At 41.7% G+C, this 25014-nt stretch overlaps 1 protein-coding gene across 3 annotated transcripts in view; it reads left to right on the top strand.

The window, feature by feature from the left end:
- Positions 1-25014, top strand: part of LOC126248330 (cytosolic purine 5'-nucleotidase) — a 432318-nt gene that overhangs the window by 315770 nt on the left and 91534 nt on the right. For all 3 annotated transcript variants that reach the window (XM_049949235.1, XM_049949227.1, XM_049949244.1), the window contains exon 2: positions 22563-22636. In XM_049949235.1, the coding sequence (XP_049805192.1) occupies positions 22563-22636 (74 nt within the window). The remainder of the gene's footprint in view (positions 1-22562; positions 22637-25014) is intronic.

Genomic DNA, 25014 nt, shown 5'->3' with positions numbered 1-25014 from the left:
AATAGGAGAAAATCCATAGTAGTGAGATCCGGTGATAGTGACGGACATGGCAGAAAACCTCCCCTACCAGCCCACCAATGAAGATAACTTCCATCAGTGAACTCATGGACATTGAAATCGATGCACCAGTCCATCGAGATTAACGCGAAATCACTTAAGATAAAGGCGGGAATGGTTTCTTCGAAAAGGATACGGCTGATTTCCTCCCCCGTCCCTAACCAATCTGCTTCATCTCTAATGACTTCTTAGTCGACGGGACATCAGTACCTTTTTTCTTTTCCTCGCAGTTTTCTACCTATATCAGTCAATCTTCCAGCTAGGATGACGGCCGCTGCGAAACTTTTCTGTACAGTCGTTCAGCTATCTGATCACTACGTTCATACATTAAATGCATGTGTGCCAATCTCTGTCACAAGTAATACTCTTTCTTCGACAACCAACCCTGAACTGCAAACACTGGTCCACTCCATTATGGACACATCGCAAACGATCGTGTTTTGTTACAAAACGTAGCAATTTCCAAACTCACGCCTCACGCTCACTACTCATTTAAGACATCGTATCGTCTGACATTCGTTTCTGAACATGGATTCCTGATATTAAAATAGTTTAGGATCTTCTATCGTCTGTACATGCTGACCCTAAAGGTCTGGGACAACCTGTATATTGCCAGCAAACGTAACACAATAAATTGTAATTTAAGTTCTGAATCTTTGTGTCGATAGAAGAGGAAGAGGTTGTTAGAGGAGAAGTACAATAGTCTTCCAGAAAGAAGCCGTACTTAGAATATAAAAATAACAATACAGATAATCTCTGAGAACGAAGTCTTCCGCTACAGCACTGATATGTAAAACATTCGCGGTTTCCTTGCCGCGTCAATTCGGGATAAAATCTCAAACTTTCGACGATAGCCTCCATCGTCATCGTCAGTTGCTCCTGACGATGACGATGGAGGCTATCGTCGAAACCTTGAGATTTTATTCCGAATTGACGCGGCAAGAAAACCTAATATGGTACCTTCTAATGGTATTCTACATAATTGCCTCAGCTGTTAATATACTTATCTTGAACTACTTTTCCATGTATCCCCGTTACGGAAATTTCTCCTCCGCAATGATAAGTAGTTGGCAACAGTTTCTTTCTTATCGCAAGGTCACGGTAACGATAGTGTCGTCACTGTGAAATGCCTTGCATCTCTAATCACCACGTCAACCCTTATCAGAAGTCCGTGTCATTTTTGATTCTCTCTCGTTTCACTCTTCGTAAGAAATATTTACACCCATCGTAAAACTTTCTAGTTTGACGCTGTATTTCTACTACTGTTAAGTTCTGCGCATAAGTAACGCATTTCTTTAAAGAAACAAAAATGTAATCACGTCTGAATACATTTACAAAGATGTATTTGAGCTCTTGAACAAATCGTTTCTAAGTGATAATAGCATGTAGGCCTATTCCTAGTCAAAATGTAAGCCTTCTCTTCGTAGTACAAATGCTAAATGGTAGTTGCGCCGCGGAGTTGAGAAGATACAACAAAGACGCATGCTTTCCTGACATCGCAGAAGATCCGTGACACGGGATTGAAACATAACAGCTGGTGCTACGCAGCTGCTATCGATAAGACCCCTTCAATTTTTCTGAGATGAAGTGGTATTCAGGCTCCAGAAGACTGTTCGATATTATAGTTAAGTAGTGTGAAGTAGGAGACGTGTCAACATACTTCTTAAGAGTGTGGTGTCACCGCCAGACACCACACTTGCTAGGTGGTAGCTTAAATCGGCCGCGGTCCATTAGTACATGTCGGACCCGCGTGTCGCCACTGTCAGGATCGCAGATCGAGCGCCACCACAAGGCAGGTCTCGAGAGACGTACTAGCACTCGCCCCAGTTGTACGACGACGTTGCTAGCGACTACACTGACGAAGCCTTTCTCTCATTTGCCGAGAGACAGAATAGCCTTCAGCTAAGTTAATGGCTACGACCTAGCAAGGCGCCATTAACCATTTGTAACGTTGCATGTACCTCAAGATAGAGTCTCACTTGTATCATCCAGAATGCTGTATACCAAAGGACAATATAAAAGTTAAGTGTTCTAGTAGCTACGTTCTTTTCTTTATCACATTCATTACGAATCCTGTTCCAGACTTAACGCCAGACGGCGTGAGTTGACGCGTGCCCTTTCGGCTACTTCACTGTGGACTGACTGCCTTAACAGTCCACTACAAAGAGAGTGTTGCTCACACACTTAAGGAACAAAAATCATGAGTACTTATATTCTATCATTTTTTGGGGGCCATCCGGAACACGAATTCTTAAGATTAACAGCCATATTCAAGGTGAGTCGGTGACTGATTCTGAGTGTCCACGTTTACGTAGACTGTAAGGTTAACAGCTGAAATAACGGAAGAGGAAGTATTACCTTCGTGGATGCAATCCTGAAAGATGATGGAAGATTCTATCCGCAGGAAAAATTTCAAGACTCACAAAATTCATCAATTTTGTATTGTTAACCTGAATATCATAAGGAGAAGAGAGAAAAATTTAATAAGAACTGAACTTTAATGAGACAAAGTAAAGGTACCCAGTATTCACTCCTAATTTTAAATGTAATGAAAGAGGAAAAACTAAAAAATCCAAGGAAATTATATCATTGTCATTTCTAGAGCTATAAACTGTAACACGGTGCTTGTAATTTTAAGTAGTATAGGAAGGCATTAAGAAATGGGCGAATAATTAACAACGTCTACGAAAAATGAGAAACATAAATGTGACGAATCTGAAAGACTGCGCTCACAAGGAGTCCGTACGAACATCCTCTCGCCGATTTCATTCTTATTGACAGGGTGCTTAGGGCACGACTACGACATAAACATACACAACAGGAAGAGGTAAAACTCAAATGTTTCCGAGAAAATCGAGTTTGAATATTTAAGGTGTGCTTATATAATTTGTATGGTCGCTGGTATCCAAGAACGCTACAGCCGAACGTGTAAGTGCTTATTTTCATATGCCTTTTTTCCCGCCGTCCCCGGGCTACGTTGCCGTTTGGGATCCGTGTGCAACGTGTGCTAGAGTCCCTCGGTGTGGAGTCTGTACAACCCCAAATCCAGGGTTTTAACCACCTGCCACCCTGGTTACTGAAGAGGCCCGGAGTGCTTTTAGATTTATTGCAGTACAAGAGAGATTGCACTCCTGCCACCGTTTTTAATGCAGCATTTTCTGCCATTGTATCTGAGCACCACGACTATGTAGCTGTTTTTACGGATGGGTCGAAACAAGGGGATTCCGTTGGTTGCTCAGTTGTTTGTTCGGATCGTGTCCTCAAGGTCCGACTGCCTCAGACTTTTACTGTCTTTGATGCAGAATTGTCTGCGATCTTGCGGGCACTGGAGCAGATGAGACATTCTTCCTCTCCTAAATTTCTTGTCTATTCCGATTCATTCAATCCCCTTCACTCATTGCAACGTTTGTATCCGGCAGACAAAATGGTTCAGACCATCCAGGATGCCCTCCTCCGACTACAGCGACTGGGGAAGGTTGTAGCTTTCTGCTGGGTTCCGGGGCATGTCGGCATTGCTGGGAATGAAAGGCCAGATCTCGCAGCCAAGGAGGCTTGTCTCGATCCACAAGCATCTCAGTGTGCTATCCCCTTGCACGCACTCACCTCGCTGTTGAGCTCACGGGTCATGCGTCGGTGGGAGGGTGAGTGGCTGGAAGTGACTGACAATAAGCTCCGTATAGTCAAGCCCACAACGCGTGTGTGGTGTACTTCCTTTCAGCCCCATCGACGGGACGAGGTTCTCCTCACTCGGCTTCGGATAGGCCACAGCCCTATGACGCATGGCTTCCTGCTCCGGCGAGAGGACCCTCCAATGTGTGGTGCTTGCGGCGTCCAGGTCACTGTTTTATTGGATTGCGTTTTATTTTCTGACCAGCGGGCCGCGGCTGACTTGCCAGCGGGCCTGCCATCTCTTTTAGGCAACACTCGGACGAATGTGGCTAAAGTTTTAAAGTTCTGTACCACGTCAAATGTTTTCCAAAGATTTTAGGGAGAGGATTTTAATTTGCTCACTGTGTGACAAGCTCGCCCATATTTTATGTAAGTGGCCAGCCAATAACAATTTCCTGTGACATTCTTGTTGCTATGTTTCCCCTTTCCTTAGGTTTTACATTCTTATGTAGCATTTTCCTTCTTTTCCTGCTTTCTTTGAGTGTGTGCTTTAGTTTTATTAGGTCTGTCCACATTCGTTCCTTTTAATGTGTGTCAGGGCGCTGATGACCTCGATGTTGAGCGCCCATAAGCCCCAACACACACACACACACACACACACACACACACACACACACACACACACACACACAGTTTCATATGCTAGATCTGTGGATAGCTGTCCGTCCCCGTAAGCTGAGTGTCGCCGGCACGGTAGCTCAGCGTGTTCGGTCAAAGGGTTAGCTGCCATCTGTAATAAAAAAAAACTGAGTTAATGGATCAACGACGAACTGAAACCCGTGTCTTGCGACGTCCGCCCTGAGCAGATGCAACGAACTAACACGAACAAAATGAGATTAAAAAAAAAAAGTGGTCAGCGCGGCGGAATGCCACGCCACGGGGCCTAGGTTCGATTCCCGGCTGGGGTAGGGGATTTTCTCCGCTCAGGCACTAGGTGTTGTGTTGTCCTCGTCACCATTTCATCTCCATCTCCTACGCGCAAGTCGCCCAATGTGGCGTCGAATGCAGTAAGTACTTGCCCACGGCGGCCGAACTTCCCCGAATGGGGGTTCCCGGCCCACAATGCCGTACGCTCATTTCCATGTGGATCGCTGCCACGTAATTAACAACAGATATACGTGATACGCCACAAAATCTTGTGATAACCAAGAGTCGTTTATGAAGGTAAACCAAGGTTGTTTCACAATAGACGTACCGAAACAAACAACGCGCACTCAAAAATGAGCGTTCATTGCAAGTGCTGCATGTCTCAGTAATTATGCGTATTGTTTTTCATCTTTCTGCGATCAGTGTCATCATGATTCATGCTGTTCTCCATAGGTTACACATCATAATTGCCACAGATCTAGCGATAATAATATACTTGAAATGACTATAATGATTTGATTGAAAGTTTTTGTTATTCTTTATTTATTTACAATCTTCTCACGAAAATTTGTACTTCTTTCTCAACACGAAGATTTTGAAAATAATAAATGAGTCATTAAATATTGACAGTTTTCACAGTCATAATAATTCTGTAGTTAGAATTACAAGGGAATCAAGAAAAATGCTGGCACGGAGATTCAATCCAAGAACCTCGCGCTTTTGAAACTAAACGCTTGCTCGCTCAGCTGCGGATTGCTTGAATACGAGCGACTCCACAAAGTGTATAGGGTGTTCAGAAATTCCCGCTACGAACTTCGAGGACTTGTAGAGGGGAGTGAGTACATAATATTTTGAATATGAATCCATGTTCGGAAATGTACCGTTTCCATTCTGCGACGGTTTCAATTCAGATATTTAACCCATCCACTTCTGCTTAAGGAACTGGATTAGGCGTGACGGAGTACAATCATTAGGCAGCAGTTTGCAAGGAAATTTAACGAAACATCCATTTATCACTAAAGTACATTCCTTTATTTTAACATTCAAACATTACGTGTTTACATTATTCCAAAACAAAAAATAACCCAGCGTATTGTACGTACAGAACAGTACTGATGCATTACAACAGGGGTTCGATGTGGCGACCACCAACGTTACTGCAGACATTGTACCTACGCAACATGTTCTGTTACATACTGTCTGCCGGTCGTCGTGGCCGAGCGGTTCTAGGCGCTTCAGTCCGGAACCGCGCTGCTGCTACGATCGCAGGTACGAATCCTGTCTCGGGCATTGATGTGTGTGATGTTCTTAGGGTAGTTAGGTTTAAGTAGTTCTAAGACAAGGGTACTGATGACCTCAGATGTTAAGTCCCATTGTGCCTTAGAGCCATTTGAACCATACATACTCTCCATCCCACCTGGCTCTTCAGTTTCTAGTGCAGGCGCCAGAACACTTGCTGGCAGATCTTTCTCTGTCTCTACAGAAGTCTCGCAATAAGGCAGACGTTGACATCAAGTGATCGTCTGAAATTGCATACCAGGACAAGATCATGCGCTCCCAAAACTGGGTTTTGTAAATCGATTTTCGATACCTGTTCTGGTTAGTCATGTAAATACTCCAAAATCGATTCTGGAAATCTGTTTTCAGCTGTCGGTTTTGCACGTCCACAATCGATTATTGCTCCGATGTAAACACAACAGTTTTTGAAATTTGCTTGGACTGTCTTGCTTACGTTTTGTTTTCTAAATAGTCAATGAGTATGGGCGAAGTAACTTACCGTGCAATGAAACAGTCACAGGAGTATTAGACTGAGCATTTAAGTGAAGAGATAACAGCAATTGTGCTGACTGAATCAGAAACTGGAACAGCTGTTTTCCAGACGCCATATTTAACTGGCTAGCAAATCCGCTTCAGACCTTAACATGTAAATCGTTTTTCGTCTTTCGGAGAATGTGTCGCATGTAAACTTACTGTTTGAGACTTTTCTCTTTACCTTAGCAGACGTGGACGCGTCACACATCTGAATTTAAATAGTCTCAGAACGAAAACGGCACGTTCCATGTCATGGGTTGGTATTCAAAATATCATGTAATCATTCCCATCTACATGCCCTAGAATCTTGTAATGGGAATTTCCGAATACCCTGAATAAGCACGCATAAAATTTTCAAACTCGATTTTCTCGAAAACGGTTGAGGGTTGCGCCTTCCTTTTTTACACATGTTTAAGTCCTAGTCATGCATTACACATCCTGTCGATATGGATCAGATCGGTGAGAGGAAGTTCGACTGTCCCCTTATCAGCTAGGAGGTGAGGTGGCCAGTGATTAGGGCACTGGATTCGCATTCCAGAGCAATGGGGTTCAAAAAATGGCTCTGAGGACTATGGGACTCGACTGCTGAGGTCATAAGTCCCCTAGAACTTAGAACTACTTAAACCTAACTAACCTAAGGACAACACACACATCCATGCCCGAGGCAGGATTCGAACCTGCGACCGTAGCGGTCGCGCGGTTCAAGACTGTAGCGCCAGAACCGCTCGGCCACCAGGGGCCGGCAGCAGTGGGGTTCGAAACGCTATCGGGCTTTCCAGATTTAAGCTTTCCGTGGCTTTTCCAAAACACTTAAGGCTAATCCCGAGATGATATCTATGAAAAGGCCACGCCCAATGTCCAACCCTGTATTTAAACCAAGCTTAACTTCTTCTTGCCCTAGTTGTCGACGGGAAACACTAATTTTGATACATTTCTCGTGCATTACGGCACACCTGCCTCGCATAGTTTTTAAAACACTCTCGCTGTTTAACGTGAATGTCTACGAACAATGAAGAAAATTCCAGAATTAAATGCAGGATATACCGAAAGTCTATGCGACTAAACAATGGTGCGTATCTGTTTCGGCGCTTTCTTCTTTTTTCCTCATAGTTGTATTCTTTTTTATAGTCGTCGGAAAAAAGAGCGGCTTCTGCATCTACATGGATACTCTGCAAATCACATTTTAGTGCCTGGCAGATGGTTCATCGAACCACCATCACAGTTCTCTATTATTCCAATCTCGTATAGTGCGCTGAAAGAACGAACACCTATATCTTTCAGCGCGATCTATGATTTCCCTTATTTTATCGTGGTGATTGTTTCTCCCTATGTATGTAGGCGTCAACAAAATACACTCCTGGAAATTGAAATAAGAACACCGTGAATGCATTGTCCCAGGAAGGGGAAACTTTATTGACACATTCCTGGGGTCAGATACATCACATGATCACACTGACAGAAACACAGGCACATAGACACAGGCAACAGAGCATGCACAATGTCGGCACTAGTACAGTGTATATCCACCTTTCGCAGCAATGCAGGCTGCTATTCTCCCATGGAGACGATCGTAGAGATGCTGGATGTAGTCCTGTGGAACGGCTTGCCATGCCATTTCCACCTGGCGCCTCAGTTGGACCAGCGTTCGTGCTGGACGTGCAGACCGCGTGAGACGACGCTTCATCCAATCCCAAACATGCTCAATGGGGGACAGATCCGGAGATCTTGCTGGCCAGGGTAGTTGACTTACACCGTCTAGAGCACGTTGGGTGGCACGGGATACATGCGGACGTGCATTGTCCTGTTGGAACAGCAAGTTCCCTTGCCGGTCTAGGAATGGTAGAACGATGGGTTCGATGACGGTTTGGATGTACCGTGCACTATTCAGTGTCCCCTCGACGATCACCAGTGGTGTACGGCCAGTGTAGGAGATCGCTCCCCACACCATGATGCCGGGTGTTGGCCCTGTGCGCCTCGGTCGTATGCAGTCCTGATTGTGGCGCTCACCTGCACGGCGCCAAACACGCATACGACCATCATTGGCACCAAGGCAGAAGCGACTCTCATCGCTGAAGATGACACGTCTCCATTCGTCCCTCCATTCACGCCTGTCGCGACACCACTGGAGGCGGGCTGCACGATGTTGGGGCGTGAGCGGAAGACGGCCTAACGGTGTGCGGGACCGTAGCCCAGCTTCATGGAGACGGTTGCGAATGGTCCTCACCGATACCTCAGGAGCAACAGTGTCCCTAATTTGCTGGGAAGTGGCGGTGCGGTCCCCTACGGCACTGCGTAGGATCCTACGGTCTTGGCGTGCATCCGTGCGTCGCTGCGGTCCGGTCCCAGGTCGACGGGCACGTGCACCTTCCGCCGACCACTGGCGACAACATCGATGTACTGTGGAGACCTCACGCCCCACGTGTTGAGCAATTCGGCGGTACGTCCACCCGGCCTCCCGCATGCCCACTATACGCCCTCGCTCAAAGTCCGTCAGCTGCACATACGGTTCACGTCCACGCTGTCGCGGCATGCTACCAGTGTTAAAGACTGCGATGGAGCTCCGTATGCCACGGCAAACTGGCTGACACTGACGGCGGCGGTGCACAAATGCTGCGCAGCTAGCGCCATTCGACGGCCAACACCGCGGTTCCTGGTGTGTCCGCTGTGCCGTGCGTGTGATCATTGCTTGTACAGCCCTCTCGCAGTGTCCGGAGCAAGTATGGTGGGTCTGACACACCGGTGTCAATGTGTTCTTTTTTCCATTTCCAGGAGTGTATTTTCGTATTCAGAGGAGAAAGTTGGTGATTGGAATTTCGCGAGAAGATTCCTCCGCAACGAAAAACGCCTTTCTTTTGGTGGTACCCATCCCAAATCCTGTATCATTTCAGTGACACTCTCTCCCCTATTTCGGGACGATGCAAAACGTGACGCCCTTCTTTGAACTTTTTCGATATACTCCGTCAATCTATCTGGTAAGGATCCCACACCGGGCAGCAGTATTCTAAAAGAGGACGGACAAGCGTAGTGTAGGCAGTCTCTCTAAGTGTCCTGCCAATAAAACGTTAGCCTTCCCCACAACATTTTCTGTTTGTTCCTTCCAATTTATGTTGTTCGTAATTGTAATTCCTAAGTAGTAGAATTTACGGCCTTTCGATTTGACTGATTCATCGTGTAACCGAAGTTCAACGGATTCCTTCCAGCACTCAGGTGGCATGCCCCACACTTTTCGTTATTTAGGGTCAATTTGAAATCTCTTGTCAATAGCACTCAACACTTCGTGCGAGCGAAGAGCAAGTTGTGTTTCACAGGAACTATGTTTTCTAAATCCGTGTTGACTGTGTGTATTAAACAGGTGACTGTAAAACTGGGAAAGATACAAATTGTGGTAGAACTATCTTTGTTTAGAGAACAGTTTTACGCGAGCCAGAGGTAATAAGAATGAAATGATCAGGCGAAGAAAGACTATATTATCAACTGACATTTTGTGCCATGATTGATGTAGAATTTTCTGAAATGTTTGGGACACAGTGTGGCAAGTACAACATCGACAGTACGCAAAATGAAAAAAAAAAGATTTTTAAACATTCGAAATATGTTGTTATTGTGGTCTTCAGTCCTGAGACTGGTTTGATGCAGCTCTCCATGCTACTCTATCCTGAGCAAGCTTCTTCATCTCCCAGTACCTACTGCAACCTACATCCTTCTGAATCTGCTTAGTGTATTCATCTCTTGGTCTCCCTCTACGATTTTTACCTTCCACGCTGCCCACCAATACTAACTGGTGATCCCTTGATGCCTCAGAACATGTCCTACCAACTGATCCCTTCTTCTAGTCAAGTTGTGCCACAAACTGCTCTTCTCCCCAATTCTATTCAATACCTCCTCATTAGTTATGTGACCTAACCATGTAATCTTCAGCATTCTTCTGTAGCACCACATTTCGAAAGCTTCTATTCTCTTCTTGTCTAAACTATTTATCGTCCTTGTTTCACTTCCATACATGGCTCCAATCCATACAAATACTTTCAGAAGCGACTTCCTGACACTTAAATCTATACTTGATGTTAACAAATTTCTCTTCTTCAGAAACGCTTTCCTTTTATATCCTCTCTACTTCGACCATCATCAGTTATTTTGCTCCCCAAATAGCAAAACTCCTTTACTACTTTAAGTGTCTCATTTCCTAATCTAATTCCCTCAGCATCACCTGACTTAATTCGACTACATTCCATTATCCTCGTTTTGCTTTTGTTGATGTTCATCTTACACCCTCCTATCAAGACACTGTCCATTCCGTTCAACTGCTCTTCCAAGTCCTTTGCTGTCTCTGACAGAATTACAATGTCATCGGCGAACCTAAAAGTTTTTATTTCTTCTTCATGGATTTTAATACCCACTCCGAATTTTTCTTTTGTTTCCTTTATTGCTTGCTCAATATACAGATTGAATAACATCGGGGACAGGCTACAACCCTGTCTCATTCCCTTCCCAACCACTGCTTCCCTTTCATACCCCTCGACTCTTATAACTGCCATCTGGTTTCTGAACAAATTGTAGATAGCCTTTCGCTCCCTGTATTTTACCCCTGCCACCTTCAGAATTTGAAAGAGAGTATTCCAATCAACATTGTCAAAAGCTTTCGCTAAGTCTACAAATGCTAGAAACGTAGGTTTGCCTTTCCTTAATCTTTCTTCTAAGATAAGTCGTAGGGTCAGTAGTGCCTCACGTGTTCCGAAATTTCTACGGAATCCAAACTGATCTTCCCCGAGGTCGGCTTCTATCAGTTTTTCCATTCGTCTGTAAAGAATTCGCGTTAGTATTTTGCGGCTGTGACTTATTAAACTGATAGTTCGGTAATTTTCACATCTGTCAACAACTGCTTTCTTTGGGATTGGAATTATTATATTATTCTTGAAGTCTGAGGGTATCTCGCCTGTCTCATACATCTTGCTCACCATATGGTAGAGTTTTGTCAGGACTGGCTCTCCCAAGGCCATCAGTAGTTCTAATGGAATGTTGTCTACTCCGGGGGCCTTGTTTCGACTCAGGTCTTTCAGTGCTCTGTCAAACTCTTCACGCAGTATCATATCTCCCATTTAATCTTCATCTACATCCTCTTCCATTTCCATAATATTGTCCTCAACTGCATCGCCCTTGTATAGACCCTCTATATACTCCTTCCACCTTTCAGCTTTGCCTTCTTTGCTTAGAACTGGGTTTCCGTCGAAGCTCTTGATATTCATGCAAGTGGTTCTCCTTTCTCCAAAGGTCTCTTTAATTTTCCTGTAGGCAGTTTCTATCTTACCCCTAGTGAGATAAGCCTCTACATCCTTACATTTGTCCTCTAGCCATGCCTGCTTAGCCATTTTGCACTTCCTGTCGATCTCATTTTTGAGACGTTTGTATTCCTTTTTGCCTGCTTCATTTACTGCATTTTTATATTTTCTCCTTTCATCAATTAAATTTAATATTTCTTCTGTTACCCAAGGATTTCTACTAGCCCTCGTCTTTTTACCTATTTGATCAGAGCTGCCTTCACTATTTCATCCCTCAAAGCAACCCATTCTCCTTCTTCTACTGTATTTCTTTCCCCCATTCCTGTCAATTGTTGGATTATGCTCTCCCTGAAACTTTGTACAACCTCTGGTTCTTTCAGTTTATCGAGGTCCATCTCCTTAAATTCCCACCTTTTTGCAGTTTCTTCAATTTTAATCTACAGTTCATGACCAATAGATTGTGGTCAGAGTCCACATCTGCCCCTGGAAATGTCTTACAATTTAAAACCTGGTTCCTAAATCTCTGTGTTACCATTATATAATATATCTGATACCTTTTAGTATCTCCAGGGTTCTTCCATGTATACAATCTTCTTTCATGATTCTTAAACCAAGTGTTAGCTATGATTAAGTTACGCTCTGCGCAAAATTCTACCAGGCGGCTTCCTCTTTCATTTCTTAGCCCCAATCCATATTCACCTATTATGTTTCCTTCTCTCCCTTTTCCTACTCTTGAATTCCAGTCACCCATGACTATTAAATTTTCGTCTCCCTTCGCTACCTGAATAATTTCTTTTATCTCATCATACATTTCATCAATTTCTTCGTCATCTGCAGAGCTAGTTGGCATTTAAACTTGTACTACTGTAGTAGGCGTGGGCTTCGTGTCTATCTTGGCCACAACAATGCATTCACTATGCTGTTTGTAGTAGCTTACCCGTACTCCTATTTTTTTATTCATTATTAAACCTACTCCTGCATTACCCTTATTTGATTTTGTATTTATAACCCTGTATTCACCTGACCAAAAGTCTTGTTCCTCCTGCCACCGAACTTCACTAATTCCCACTATATCTAACTTTAAACTATCCATTTCCCTTTTTAAATTTTCTAGCCTACCTGCTCGATTAAGGGATCTGACATTCCACGCTTCGATCCGTAGAACGCCAGTTTTTTTTCTCCTGATAACAACGTCCTCTTGAGTAGTCCCCGCCCGGAGATCCGAATGGGGAACTATTTTACCTCCGGAATATTTTACCCAAGAGGACGTCATCATCATTTGATTATCTATCAGAAAAACTAGCTGTGAGAAAAGTTGGTGGCACATGTACTGTAAGTTAGTTTAGATACGTTAATCTGGGAAGTAAAGCTGTAGACGGGACGTTGAAGGGGATGGGGGGGGGAGGGGGCGGGGGAGATGTTCAGCCAAGGACGATCACGAGTGACTATCAGAGCGTGTCAGATTACAAATACACAAGGTTCGTGAATTTGACCAACGCATTTTAGACTTGCTATTAGATTAAATGATGATGACGTCCTCTTGGGTAAAATATTCCGGTGGTAAAATAGTTCCCCATTCGGATCTCCGGGCGGGGACTACTCAAAGCTGCATGCTGCATGCCCTCGGGAAAAATTACGGCTGTAGTTTCCCCTTGCTTTCAGCCGTTCGCAGTACCAGAACAGCAAGGCCATTTTGGTTAGTGTTACAAGGCCAGATCAGTCAGTCATCCAGACTTTTGCCCTGCAACTACTGAAAAGGCTGCTGCCCCTCTTCAGAAACCACACGTTTGTCTGGCCTCTTAACAGATACTCCTCCGTTATGGTTGCACCTACGGTACGGCTATCTGTATCGTTGAGGCACGCAAGCCTCCCCACCAACGGCAAGGTATTCGAAATATAGTGCTCAGAAAGGTGTTGGAAATGGACAGACGTAGAAGGTGAACGAGACAAGAAATCTATCTGAAAAACTCGCTGTGAGAAAAGTTGGTGGCACATGTACTGTAAGTTAGTTTAGATACGTTAATCTGGGAAGTAAAGCTGTAGACGGGACGTTGAAGGGGATGGGGGGGGGGGGGGAGGGGGCGGGGGAGATGTTCAGCCAAGGACGATCACGAGTGACTATCAGAGCGTGTCAGATTACAAATACACAAGGTTCGTGAATTTGACCAACGCATTTTAGACTTGCTATTAGAAGGCTTTGGTTGGCTCTCCGTATATCATGGTACCTCTTTCAGACACTTAAAGGGATTTCCACAGTTAAACTGGTCCTCTCCTTCACATCCCCATGCCGCCAATCCACCTTCATATGAAAGGATGCGCCGATTCTCGGGTTGGACAAAAGCAGATGCACAATACCCTCAATACTACGAAACCTGATAAATCATAGTCTTATTCAAACCAACCACTGGATTGACGACTGCTTTATTTCAGCTTGCACGGATCACTGAAGTCGTGCGGTGTTCTCGGTGTATAAAGCACGAAAGACCATACCAAAAAGAAGACGTTGAGACAAAGAAACGAATTAGTGTCTGATTAGATACACTTTCGGTATATGTTACATTTAACTTTCAACAGCTTTAAATATCGTTGTAAAAGTAGTAGTGGTGATGGTGGTAGTAGTAGTAATAGTAATAATAGTAGTATTACCATGGGAGAGCGTCACGGAAATGCTGAAATACGTCAATTGGAAGACGCCTGAAGAAAGCTGTCCATTATCACGCGAAAGCCTATTTACAAAATTCCAGAAACCAGTACTAAGTTAAGAACTCTGCCATGCGTTTCACAGTGTGTACAAGGGGACAGTACGAAACTTCCGGCACGACTAGGACTTTAACATATGTAAACAGGAAGACGAACTTTCAAATGTTTTTGAGAAAAGCGAGTCTGAAAAGTATAGACGTGCTAATGCCGTAAGCTTTGTAGTGGAATCCGCAGCCGAACGAGCAAGCACTTAGTTTCATGTGCGCCAGGTCTCTGGACGGAATCTCGCTGCTGGTAATTTACTTTCCATTCCCACGTAATTCTAACAACAGGTTTATCATGACCGAGAAAAGAATCAGTACATAACCATTCATTCTTTAACACGGAAAAAAGATGAAAAGGCGATTTTCTTAAAGAGATTGGAAATGGAGAAAAGAATACTCTAGAACTTTCAATCAAATCGGTGTACTCATTCCATTTACGTAAAATGTAAAATTTCACCGCCGGAAGTATCGCAGTTAATAAAATATTCCTATCTATTATGTCGTGGTCGATTTTCTCGCGGATGATAGCAACAGCGGATGACGGCAGCCGACAACGGTCAATTGCGGTCGAGTGTTGAAAACATGTGACGCCACGCCACTGCGTGGAAGCACGCGTAAACTGAATTTTGCTGCAGTTAGGGTGTGATCGAACACTCAAACTACGATCCCCATTGAAAATGTCCTCCGCGGATGGGGACGAAACATTTGGTTTAAATGTGGTAAACATTCGACCACGGCGTAATAGCCTGGAATATTTGATTGTGACATTCTATTTCAATGGTTCATAGGCTCTAAGCACTATGGGACTTAACATCTGAGGTCATCTGTCCCCTACACTTAGAACTACTTAAACCTAACTAACCTAAGGACATCACATACATCCATGCCCGAGGCAGGATTCGAACTGCGGCCGTAGCAGCCGCGTGTTTCCGGACTGAAGCGCCTAGAACCGCTCGGCCACCGGGCCCGGCTGATATTCTATTTATATTATTGTATCTACATTTCTGATGGGTGTAATGTGTAACCTATGCGGCACTGCACGAGTCAGGCTAATACTGATCATAGAAATATGAAAAGTAATAATTATCGCGACATACACCGGATGTAAAGAACGGCTGTCGGTACGAATCAGATCGATAAGGGGAAATTCCCACTTTCTCTTGTAAGGAGAGATTGCGAAGCATTCCGTTGTATGACAGAGCTCCCACAATGTGCACGCCACTTAGAGTTTCGTATCATCATTGCTCCCCTTAGAGGACTTCGGAGAAACGACATATTTAATCGGAAGATGCAGTTATTGTGTATGGCAGTAGACAAATTCTTGGAATTCAAACTCGACTCAAAATAAAATGAACATGTCATAGTCGCGAAATGTTGGTGCTTTCGAAAGATGTAGCTAAACAGAAAAAAAAAAAAAAATCATTGAATAGTAACAAGGAAGCAGATGTAACCAGGCAGGACAAAATTCCTGGGCGACCTCAAGGAAGATCTCTCTCAATTGTTCCTTTACATCCAATAAAGACAGCCAGGTTGCTTATGACCGGACTACATTAACTCGCAAAACTTGAATGGGACGTAACGAATGGGATATATGTAAATACACCAGTGAATGCGTTAACCATCCACTGCGGTCGCTGTTATATTCAACCACGGTTAACTCTAAAAAAATGGTTCAAATGGCTCTGAGCACTATAGGACTTAACATCTGGGCTAATTCTAACCATGAATAATAACTAAATCTATATCAACAAACATTGTCTGCTAATTGTCAGTCTGAGTTATATGCTTTTACCTCCACGTTTCATCATCGTTTATTGCTAAAAGCTTAGAGAAAGAGTGAAAGGTTGAAGTTTTAAAACCTTCCATGACACAATTCATAAACCAATTCACAAATTTCAGAATTTGCATGGCCATAGAGAATTATCATGGGCAATTCAGAAGACAAACTACATTCCCACTCCAGTCAAAATTGTGTATGTCGATTACTTTCAGCGATAGGGTACGACCAAGAATTATCTTTGCACGGAAGTAACGTTTTCGGATTATGAGACAACAGACAACTGTTTTCGGTCTGTATTCTGTATTCAGATCGTATAGTAACCATAGTGGAGATGCGAAGTAGTTCGGAACAACAAAATAAGAACAACGAAATGGGCAGTTTAAAACTGAGTCAGAGCTAGCGGAGAATGGAGTGGAAACCTGTTTATAATTTAATTGTTGAGGTCTGCCCACTATAGTATTGATACCTCAACAATTCAACTGTTCATGGATGATTTTGCTGATGACGGCTATTTCGATGGGCGAAAAGGCCATAGTCGACAGGCGTCAATTAGGTAAGAATAAGTAGATTGAGTGCGTTGTATCTCGACAACAGTAAGAGTTTATATCAATTTAGAAATGCTGTGTACAGCGTTTGAAAGACAAAACGGTGCCATTAAAAATAAATGCAGAAGAATAATCTTTTTGCTGAACCGAGACTGTGGTGACAGAAATAACGCAACAAACATTCAGTAATCTCGTATAATAGTGTTTTTACTTAATCAAATAAGATGCATTACCGACAAGTAGTCGAGTCATGTCGCATAAGATGAAAACCATGAATACATATATGACTGCCACCATCGATTAGTGCCAGATAAAACTATGAGTTGTGCCAAAGAAAACTATATTCTACTTTGCAGTGAGATTTTGTTTTTGAATGTTGTTTGCTTTGTTATAGAAGCATTATTAAGAATAGTCGTGTACTTAATATGAGACATGATCATGTGACAAGTTTAAACGGGATCGTGACTCTTCACACCCTGTTTACATAGGACTCCTAAAACCGGATTACGTAAACCGATTTCCCAGTACAACTAATGGATGGCCATGTCACTTCAAAGTTGATTCTGGAAATCCACTTCTAGTTTCCTGTTTCTCAATTCCGCAATCGAATTTCGCTGCCACGTAAACACAACCTGTTTTGAAAGTGCATGGGCTGTCAGGTTTTGTCTTGTTTTTAAAAGTTTTTGGCTAATATGGGCGTGTGGCTTTTTCTGCATTGAAGGATATATTGAAATATTAGACGGAAGCTGTTTACATCACGTCTTTGGAAGAGAAATAGCGACTGTACTGACTAAATGAGAGAAGTGTAACAGCTATTTTTAGGTGCCGTGTTTAACTGGGCTAGCAAATGCGCTTCAGACCTTAACATATAAACACGACAGCGGAAAACGGTTCCCGAAATTCGTTTTTCCTCTTTCAGAAAATGTATGGCTTGTAAACGTAGTACCGTATCACCATGATGACAAGCTGTTCACATCAAAGCGACTTTTTTTTTTTTTTAGATCTCATTACCTCAGCGTGCATCAAAGACTGGCTCAAAATTCTTACGAATTGTTTGAGACAAATACTACAGAAGATTTGGTTAAACCAAGGCGAGTAATATGGGAGGCGCAGGATAAACGAAAGCGTGAGCATCTATGGGAACATTTTAACAAGTTCTCGCCCAACTCTGTTTCTGTGTGATTCGTGGATCTGCCTTTTCATTATTCTTGTCAAAGTAAGTAACGGCAACTTTCCCAGTACTTTTCAGCCGACATCATTCCCTTGCCACAGTTAACATTCGTAGTTTAGCGTTTTGACACCAAGATTCCACTGTATGGCGTTTACTGACATCTATTCTTGTGGTTGCCACCGTGTTGGAAGCTACCAGTAGCATCAGCACTTGAGGTTGTAAGTTGCCCAGACGCTTCGTATTGTTTTATGTGAGCACTTGTGCCTTTTATCACCTGTGTCACTTAGGTCAAACTATACTACTCATTCCTCAGTCCTTGCTTTTCGATGTGTAACAACCTGACTTGATGCCTAGTCATCTTCAGTTGGACTACAATATTTCGCTCGTATAAAAAGTGGGAAATCAATTTGTTTGTGGCTCTACATATGCAAAGTGTGATTTGAGACCAGATATATATTACATGCGTCATGGATGTGCATAACACGAAGAGGTGACAAAAGTCATGATATATCAATATGCACATATACAGAGGTTGTAGTATCGCTTACACAGGGTATAAAAGGGCAGTGCAATGGCGGAGCCGACATTCGTACTCAGGTCATTTATGTGAAAAGATTATGGCCGCACGACGGCAATTAACAGACTTTGAATGTGGAATGGTATTTGGACCTAGACACGTGGGACATTTATTCTGTTTCGGAAATCGTTAGGGAATTCTGAGATACACAATGTCAAGAGTGTGCCGAGAATACGAAATTTCAAGGATTATCACTCAATACGGACAACGCAGCGGCCGACGGCCGTCACTTAACGACCCAACGCAGCGGCATTTGCGTATCTCGACAAGTTTGTGAACAGACAAGTAACACTGAATGAAATAGCCGCAGAAATCAATGTGGGACATACGGATAATATAACCATTAAGACAGTGAGGTGGACTTCGGCGTTAATGGGCTGTCAGCAGACGACTAACCCACGTGCCTTTGCCAACAACTCGACATCACCTGCAGCACCTCTCCTGGGCCCTCGACAATATCAGTTGGTCCCTAGTCGACTGGAAAACCAGTTCCTGGTCATATGAGTCCCGTTTTCCATTGGCAAAAGCCGATGATATGGTTCGAGGATGGCACAGGCCCCACGAAGCCACGGATCAAAGTTGTCAACAAGTCACTGTGCAAGTTGGCGGTGGCTCCATAATGGTGTGGGCTGTGTTTAGTGGGATGGACTGTGTCCTCTGATCCAACCGAACCGATCTTTGACTGGAAATGGTTATGTTTGGCTACTTGCAGACAATTTACAGCCCTTCGTGCATATCATGTTCCCAAACAGTGACTGAATTTTTATTGATTTGAAGAACATTCAGAACAACGAAATTATTTGACCAACCAGATCGCCTAACATGAATTCCATCATATATTTATGGACTTAATTGAAAGGTTAGTTTGTGCACGAAATCCAGCACCGGCAACACATTTGCAATTATGTAGTTTTCAATAACTTTCCGTTAGACACTAGGGAATAGCATGAAAATAAATTTAAAATGGTGATAGAGATATGGTTGAAAGAAAAATTATATTACAACACATGAATTTATATACAATGAAAAAATGATAATCTTATGCCTTGAAAGGGATTGTGAACAAACAAAAATGCAACTTACGCTTACAACCTAATTTATGTAATTGTTGTAAGCAATTTCTGTGTAAGAGTATTTAAGCTCTCTCTCTCTCTCTCTCTCTCTCTCTCTCTCTCTGTGTGTGTGTGTGTGTGTGTGTGTGTGTGTGTGTGTGTGTGTGTTTGTTTGTTTGTTTGTTCACAATCAGATTTGTAACAAGAGATTATGATTTTTTACACAAGATAGTTGTTTACAGGTAACTAAAATCAGTTTCAGTTACTGTCAGCAGTGATGATAGGAATTGGCATCTCATGTCATGGGTTGTGACAGAGAATAAACAGGTTGATGTGCAATACCTCACTTGTCAATTGAGTCCTGATGAACAGTCGTACCATCTAGAGCCACCACCTTGCTTTAGTGTTCAAAAGCCACTGCTCACTACTTGTCACAGGTTAAAACGATTAGCTGGGGTGTAAGAAACCTGTTTGGATGCTGGAAGTATGGAAAAGGTAGTCTGAACTGATGATTTGCTTTACACATTGTTACACAACATGGCAGGTAAAAAATGGCATTAGGTGATCCACTAGGCTAGCCAACAGAGCAATTTTCAGGAAGGCAGTGGAAGTATTTTTGTGTGGGGGATATTTACATCAGATGAAATAAGATGCCTGATATGTCGACCAGCATCTTATCATTTTCACTGACTAGTGATGTAGGAACCTATTGCCATATCAGGTACATCAATGTTTTTTTTTTTTTTCAAATGCAGCAATACACAGTTACATTCTAGAGCTTTGTGCTCCCAGCAAGTCACTTGACCTCACTGCAGTATGAGACCCCACTGAGTAATATGTGTATGCCTCGGACACAGCTCCAACATTTACAGTGGCAGTTAAGCTTGCAGTGTCTTGTGGATTCTATGCCATCAGGGTAAAATGAAGTTAAAACTCTATATGAGATAGGTGTCTGTAATTCAATAGCTAATGAGTGTAAATCTCATGGGTCATGTTATGTGAGATCATGTATTAATAACTAACATTATTTGAGGGAAACAGCAATTAATTGGTTGATCAAATATTAAAATAAATAATATATTAGATATATGCTTTTTATTTTGTGGATAAAATTAACTATTACTTTTGAAATTTGGTTCCAAAACATCAGCAATAGTTATTCTTACCTTCAAGATAAACAGCTTTGATTTAACAACTGAGAAAGAATGGTTGCAACAAATACTAACAATATAATACAGTAGAGCTGTAGCCAAGGGCAGACAGACAATGCTTACTTTGTGAAGTTTATGGAATAAATTAATTGAATGTAAAACTGTGGCGAGAAAATAGCACAAATAAATTTCAGGTTGGACTAAATTGGGTTGCTGGATCCTCTTACCAGCTCTTGGTAGCATTTTTGAGAAGAAACTACCCAGATTCGAGCTATTAGGTTACAGATCTCATTCATAATAACATTTCTTATGGGCAGAATAGATTTCTTATACCTGACAGTCAATTCGTACTTGGAGCTTGCTTTTGTTGTTATTTCAATACAGAATTTATAACTCTAATAAGTGCTTTAAAATAATAAAAAATATCAAACAATGTTGAATATGAATGCCTAACTATCAAATAAATGAAACTAATTTGAAGCCAGCCAGTGCAGTTAAAGACAAAAATATAACTACAACAGGAAAATTGTTTTGCTCCACACTTATTAGATTCATTAGTTTCATTAGTTAGTTCAGTTTTGATCGCAAATAATTTTATTTTTTAAACTTCACTGTGTGCACCATAAGAAATAAATACCTTTGTAATATAGACTGAACTTGTTAATAATAGTGTCAAAATGATCACATCCAATATCTTCCTTTGAAGAGATAATTATTATCAAAGTAACTGAGGACATATGAATACATATATATTAGGTAATCATTGAAATATTATAAATAAGTACAAATGCTTCAATTAAATTACTCATTTGTGTCTTCATGTGACTCCATCCATTCATGTATATAACTCAGTCCTAACAGCGGATTTACAAAGACAGATTTTGTTCTGTTGATCCATGAATTACACACTGTAAGTATGAGTTAAGTCAAAGCCATCACCTGGCTAGAAATATGCTAACTCTGATACATAAAGAGCTTCCTGGGCTCATAGGATATAGTCCAATAGGTCTTCATATCTATCCTGATATTTTGCCTGGAGATGAGCTGTCCATCTAGCAGTTAGTTTTGGCAACATATTATGTGTTAAGACTCTCCATTTACATCCTCCTCGTGACAAACGATTATCCATATTTGTTAAGTGCTCCCATCTGCACCCCTAGTGAAAAATTTCAAGCTACGTTTAAGACCTGATTCCTTTTTAAATTGTAGGTCACCCTTTAAGTCACAGGGTTGGAAATTAAGACAAGAACAAGTCACATCCACCAGAACTGTTCCTAGTTAGTCACCATGGCATTCAAACCACCCCTTACATTGCAAGCTGCTTTACCTCTCCTAATCGATTAGAATTTCACATTTCCTGCTGTTCCAGAATTCATAAACCCACTCCATATGTCATTTTAATAATAAAAATAAACCAAAACTATGCATCAGTGCCTGTCTTCACTTAGAAAATGAGTTTTAAATGTAAAGTAGAAAATGCTTCTAATGTGGGTATTATTGTAAGTTAATCCATTACCATAGTCTTGGAAATGAAGGAGTATCCTTTTGCTTACACATTTCAGTTTCATAAAACATGTGGTGGAATATGCTAAAGCATTTCCAGCATGTAGCAAAAACAGTTCTGAATTTGTGACTAAGTTATGAATAGTGCTTCAAACAGAAGTATTATTTGTTGTATTATGTAGCTTGTAGACCCACAGAAATTGTTTTGCCTTTCTTTTTTGTTGCTTTGTGTTTACTTTGTAGTGTCCAAGTGAGAAAATTTGAACAAGTTAGTTGTGAAATGACAAAATATGACTGTTAACACTGCCGATAATCTCTGACTGATATAACTGACATGCCATTTTGTTTTTATCCACAGGATATTCGTGAATCGGAGTCTCCATTTGGAGAACATAAAGTTCTATGGATTTGACATGGATTATACATTGGCTGGTGAGTGTTGAATATTATGCAAGTCTTTTAAAGTATAAATAGAACATAATTTTTCACTTTGGTTGTGGCTTATATTGAACACCTTGGTAAATGGTGCAGTGAATTATTGTAAACGCCTAAATACAGTTGCAGTAGACTTACTCCTGCAGACAGTGTAAACAAAACTGAAAGACTGCTTTTGAAAATACAGTTCCAAAGGAGATTGTGAAATCATTGGTTTGCTGAAAATTACGTACGTTTGGTTATGATATTGTTGCTGATAAATGTGGTATCTTTACAATCAATCAATCAGTCAATCAATCAATGACTCACAGCATAATTTTTGATAGAACTAAATCTGCAGTAGTAACACCAATCAACAAGTCTGCAGCTCATGGTCTATTGGCTAGCATTGCTGCCTCTGGATCATGGGGTCCTGGGTTCGATTCCCAGCCGGGTTGGAGATTTTTCTGCCCGGGGACTGGGTGTTTGTGTTGTCCTCATAATTTCATCATCATCATCATCATCATCATCATTTGTGACAGTGGCTCGATTCAACTGTGTAAGATATTGGACTGTGTAAAAATTGGGACCTTTTATGGGAGCTGATGACGACACAGTTGAGCGCCCCACAAATCGAACATCATCATCGCCCATCTACAAAACTGGAGATACGCAAAACACATCTACTTACTGGGCCATTTGACTTGTTTCAGTGTTTTAAAAACCAGGTGGCCTACTTAACACACTGACTTTCTTTTTCTCAGTGGAAGATGCCATTTGGATTTCATAAACATAAAAAATTAAGTCTCGATGAAATTAGACAAGGAAAGTGATGGTGTAGGTATATTCTGCGATTTTGGTAAGATTTATGATTTTATGAAACGTAACATTGTTTTTAAAAAAAGGCATTCCTTATGTGTAGCTAGACTCTTACCTTCATAACAAAAAACAGAGGATCACATTCAGGAAATGTGAATTATGGAGATAAACAAGATGTGGTACTGGAACCAGTTCCATTGTCAGCTTATTTCAACTGTGTAAAGAATTGTAATGTATCCGAGGTATAGGCACATCAAAGGGCCTTTGGATGGTATGGTGGCTTATGTGCCTTGACGATACAGATAGTCATACTGTAGGTGCAACCACGTTAGTGGGATATCTGTGGAGGGTCTTGACTAATGTAAAGTTCTTGAAAGGGGCAGTAGCCTTTTCAGTGCTTCCAGGGCAAACAATATGAATGAATGATGGCCTTGGCCTTATAACATTAACCAGTAAGGGCCCACAGTATTGGTAGTGTGAACAACTGAAAGCAAGAGAAAACTACAATTGTTATATTTCCCAAGGGCATGTAGCTCTACTGTATGGTTTAATGATCATGGCATCCTCTTGTGTAAAATATTCTTGAGATAAAATAGCCTCCCATTCAGCTCTTTAGGTGGGGATTACTCAGGAGGATGTTGTCATCAGGAAAAATAAACTGGGCATTCTGCAGGTCTGAATATAAAATGTTGGTTGAACGCAGTTATGATTAGTTTAAAGATATTATCCAGCTCATTTAGGGTGATGAAAATTTTTTGTGATACATGTATACGTAGAAGAGACCTGGAGTCATGGAAAGGATGCAGATAGATAATAGTTAATTTTATAACCACAATTTAATTCAAAACATTTCCATGTGCAGATATGGACTCTGACCATAATCTGTTGGTTATGAAATGCAGATTAAAACTGAAAAATATTGCACAAAGATAGGTAATAAGGAGATTGGCTCTGGAAGAAATTTAAAGCACCACTTATTGAAACCACTCATTGAAAAGCAGATGCTTTGAGTCATCGAGAGGCATGTACAGAAAAGAAAGAAAATTTGCTAACTCTTATATTTGTGTGTGTGTGTGTGTTTCAAATTAACTTTCGTGGAAAGAAAATTAAGGTTCAGAGTAAAGAATAGAAACTTTGTGGTTTGTCAGTCATCAGAAAGGGCAAAGAACTTGGAAGAGCAGTTGAATGGAATGGATAGTGTCTTGAAAAGATGTTAAAATATGAAAATGAACAAAGGTAACACAATGACCATGGGATGTATTTGAGAAACTCAGGTTATGCTTATGGAATCAGATTATGGAATGAGCCTTGAAAAGTAGGAGATGAGTTTTGCTACCTGGGCTGAAAAATAAGTGACAATGGCTGAAGTAGATAAAATATAAAATGCAGATTGCCAATAGTAAGAAAAGCTTGTATAGAAGAAATTGAAGAGGAATTTGTTGTTGCCTAACAACCTAGAAGTTTTTTACCTACACTTCATCAAAAAAGCACTTCTCAAAAAGAGAAATTTGTTAACATTGAATATAAATTTAAAAGTTCAGAAGCCTGTTCTGAAGGTATTTGTCTAGAGTGTGTCC

Source organism: Schistocerca nitens, chromosome 1 (genome assembly GCF_023898315.1).
Source record: "Schistocerca nitens isolate TAMUIC-IGC-003100 chromosome 1, iqSchNite1.1, whole genome shotgun sequence".
Lineage (NCBI taxonomy): Eukaryota > Metazoa > Arthropoda > Insecta > Orthoptera > Acrididae > Schistocerca > Schistocerca nitens.
Note: the sequence above shows the minus strand (reverse complement) of the source record. Positions and strands in the feature narration are given on the sequence as shown.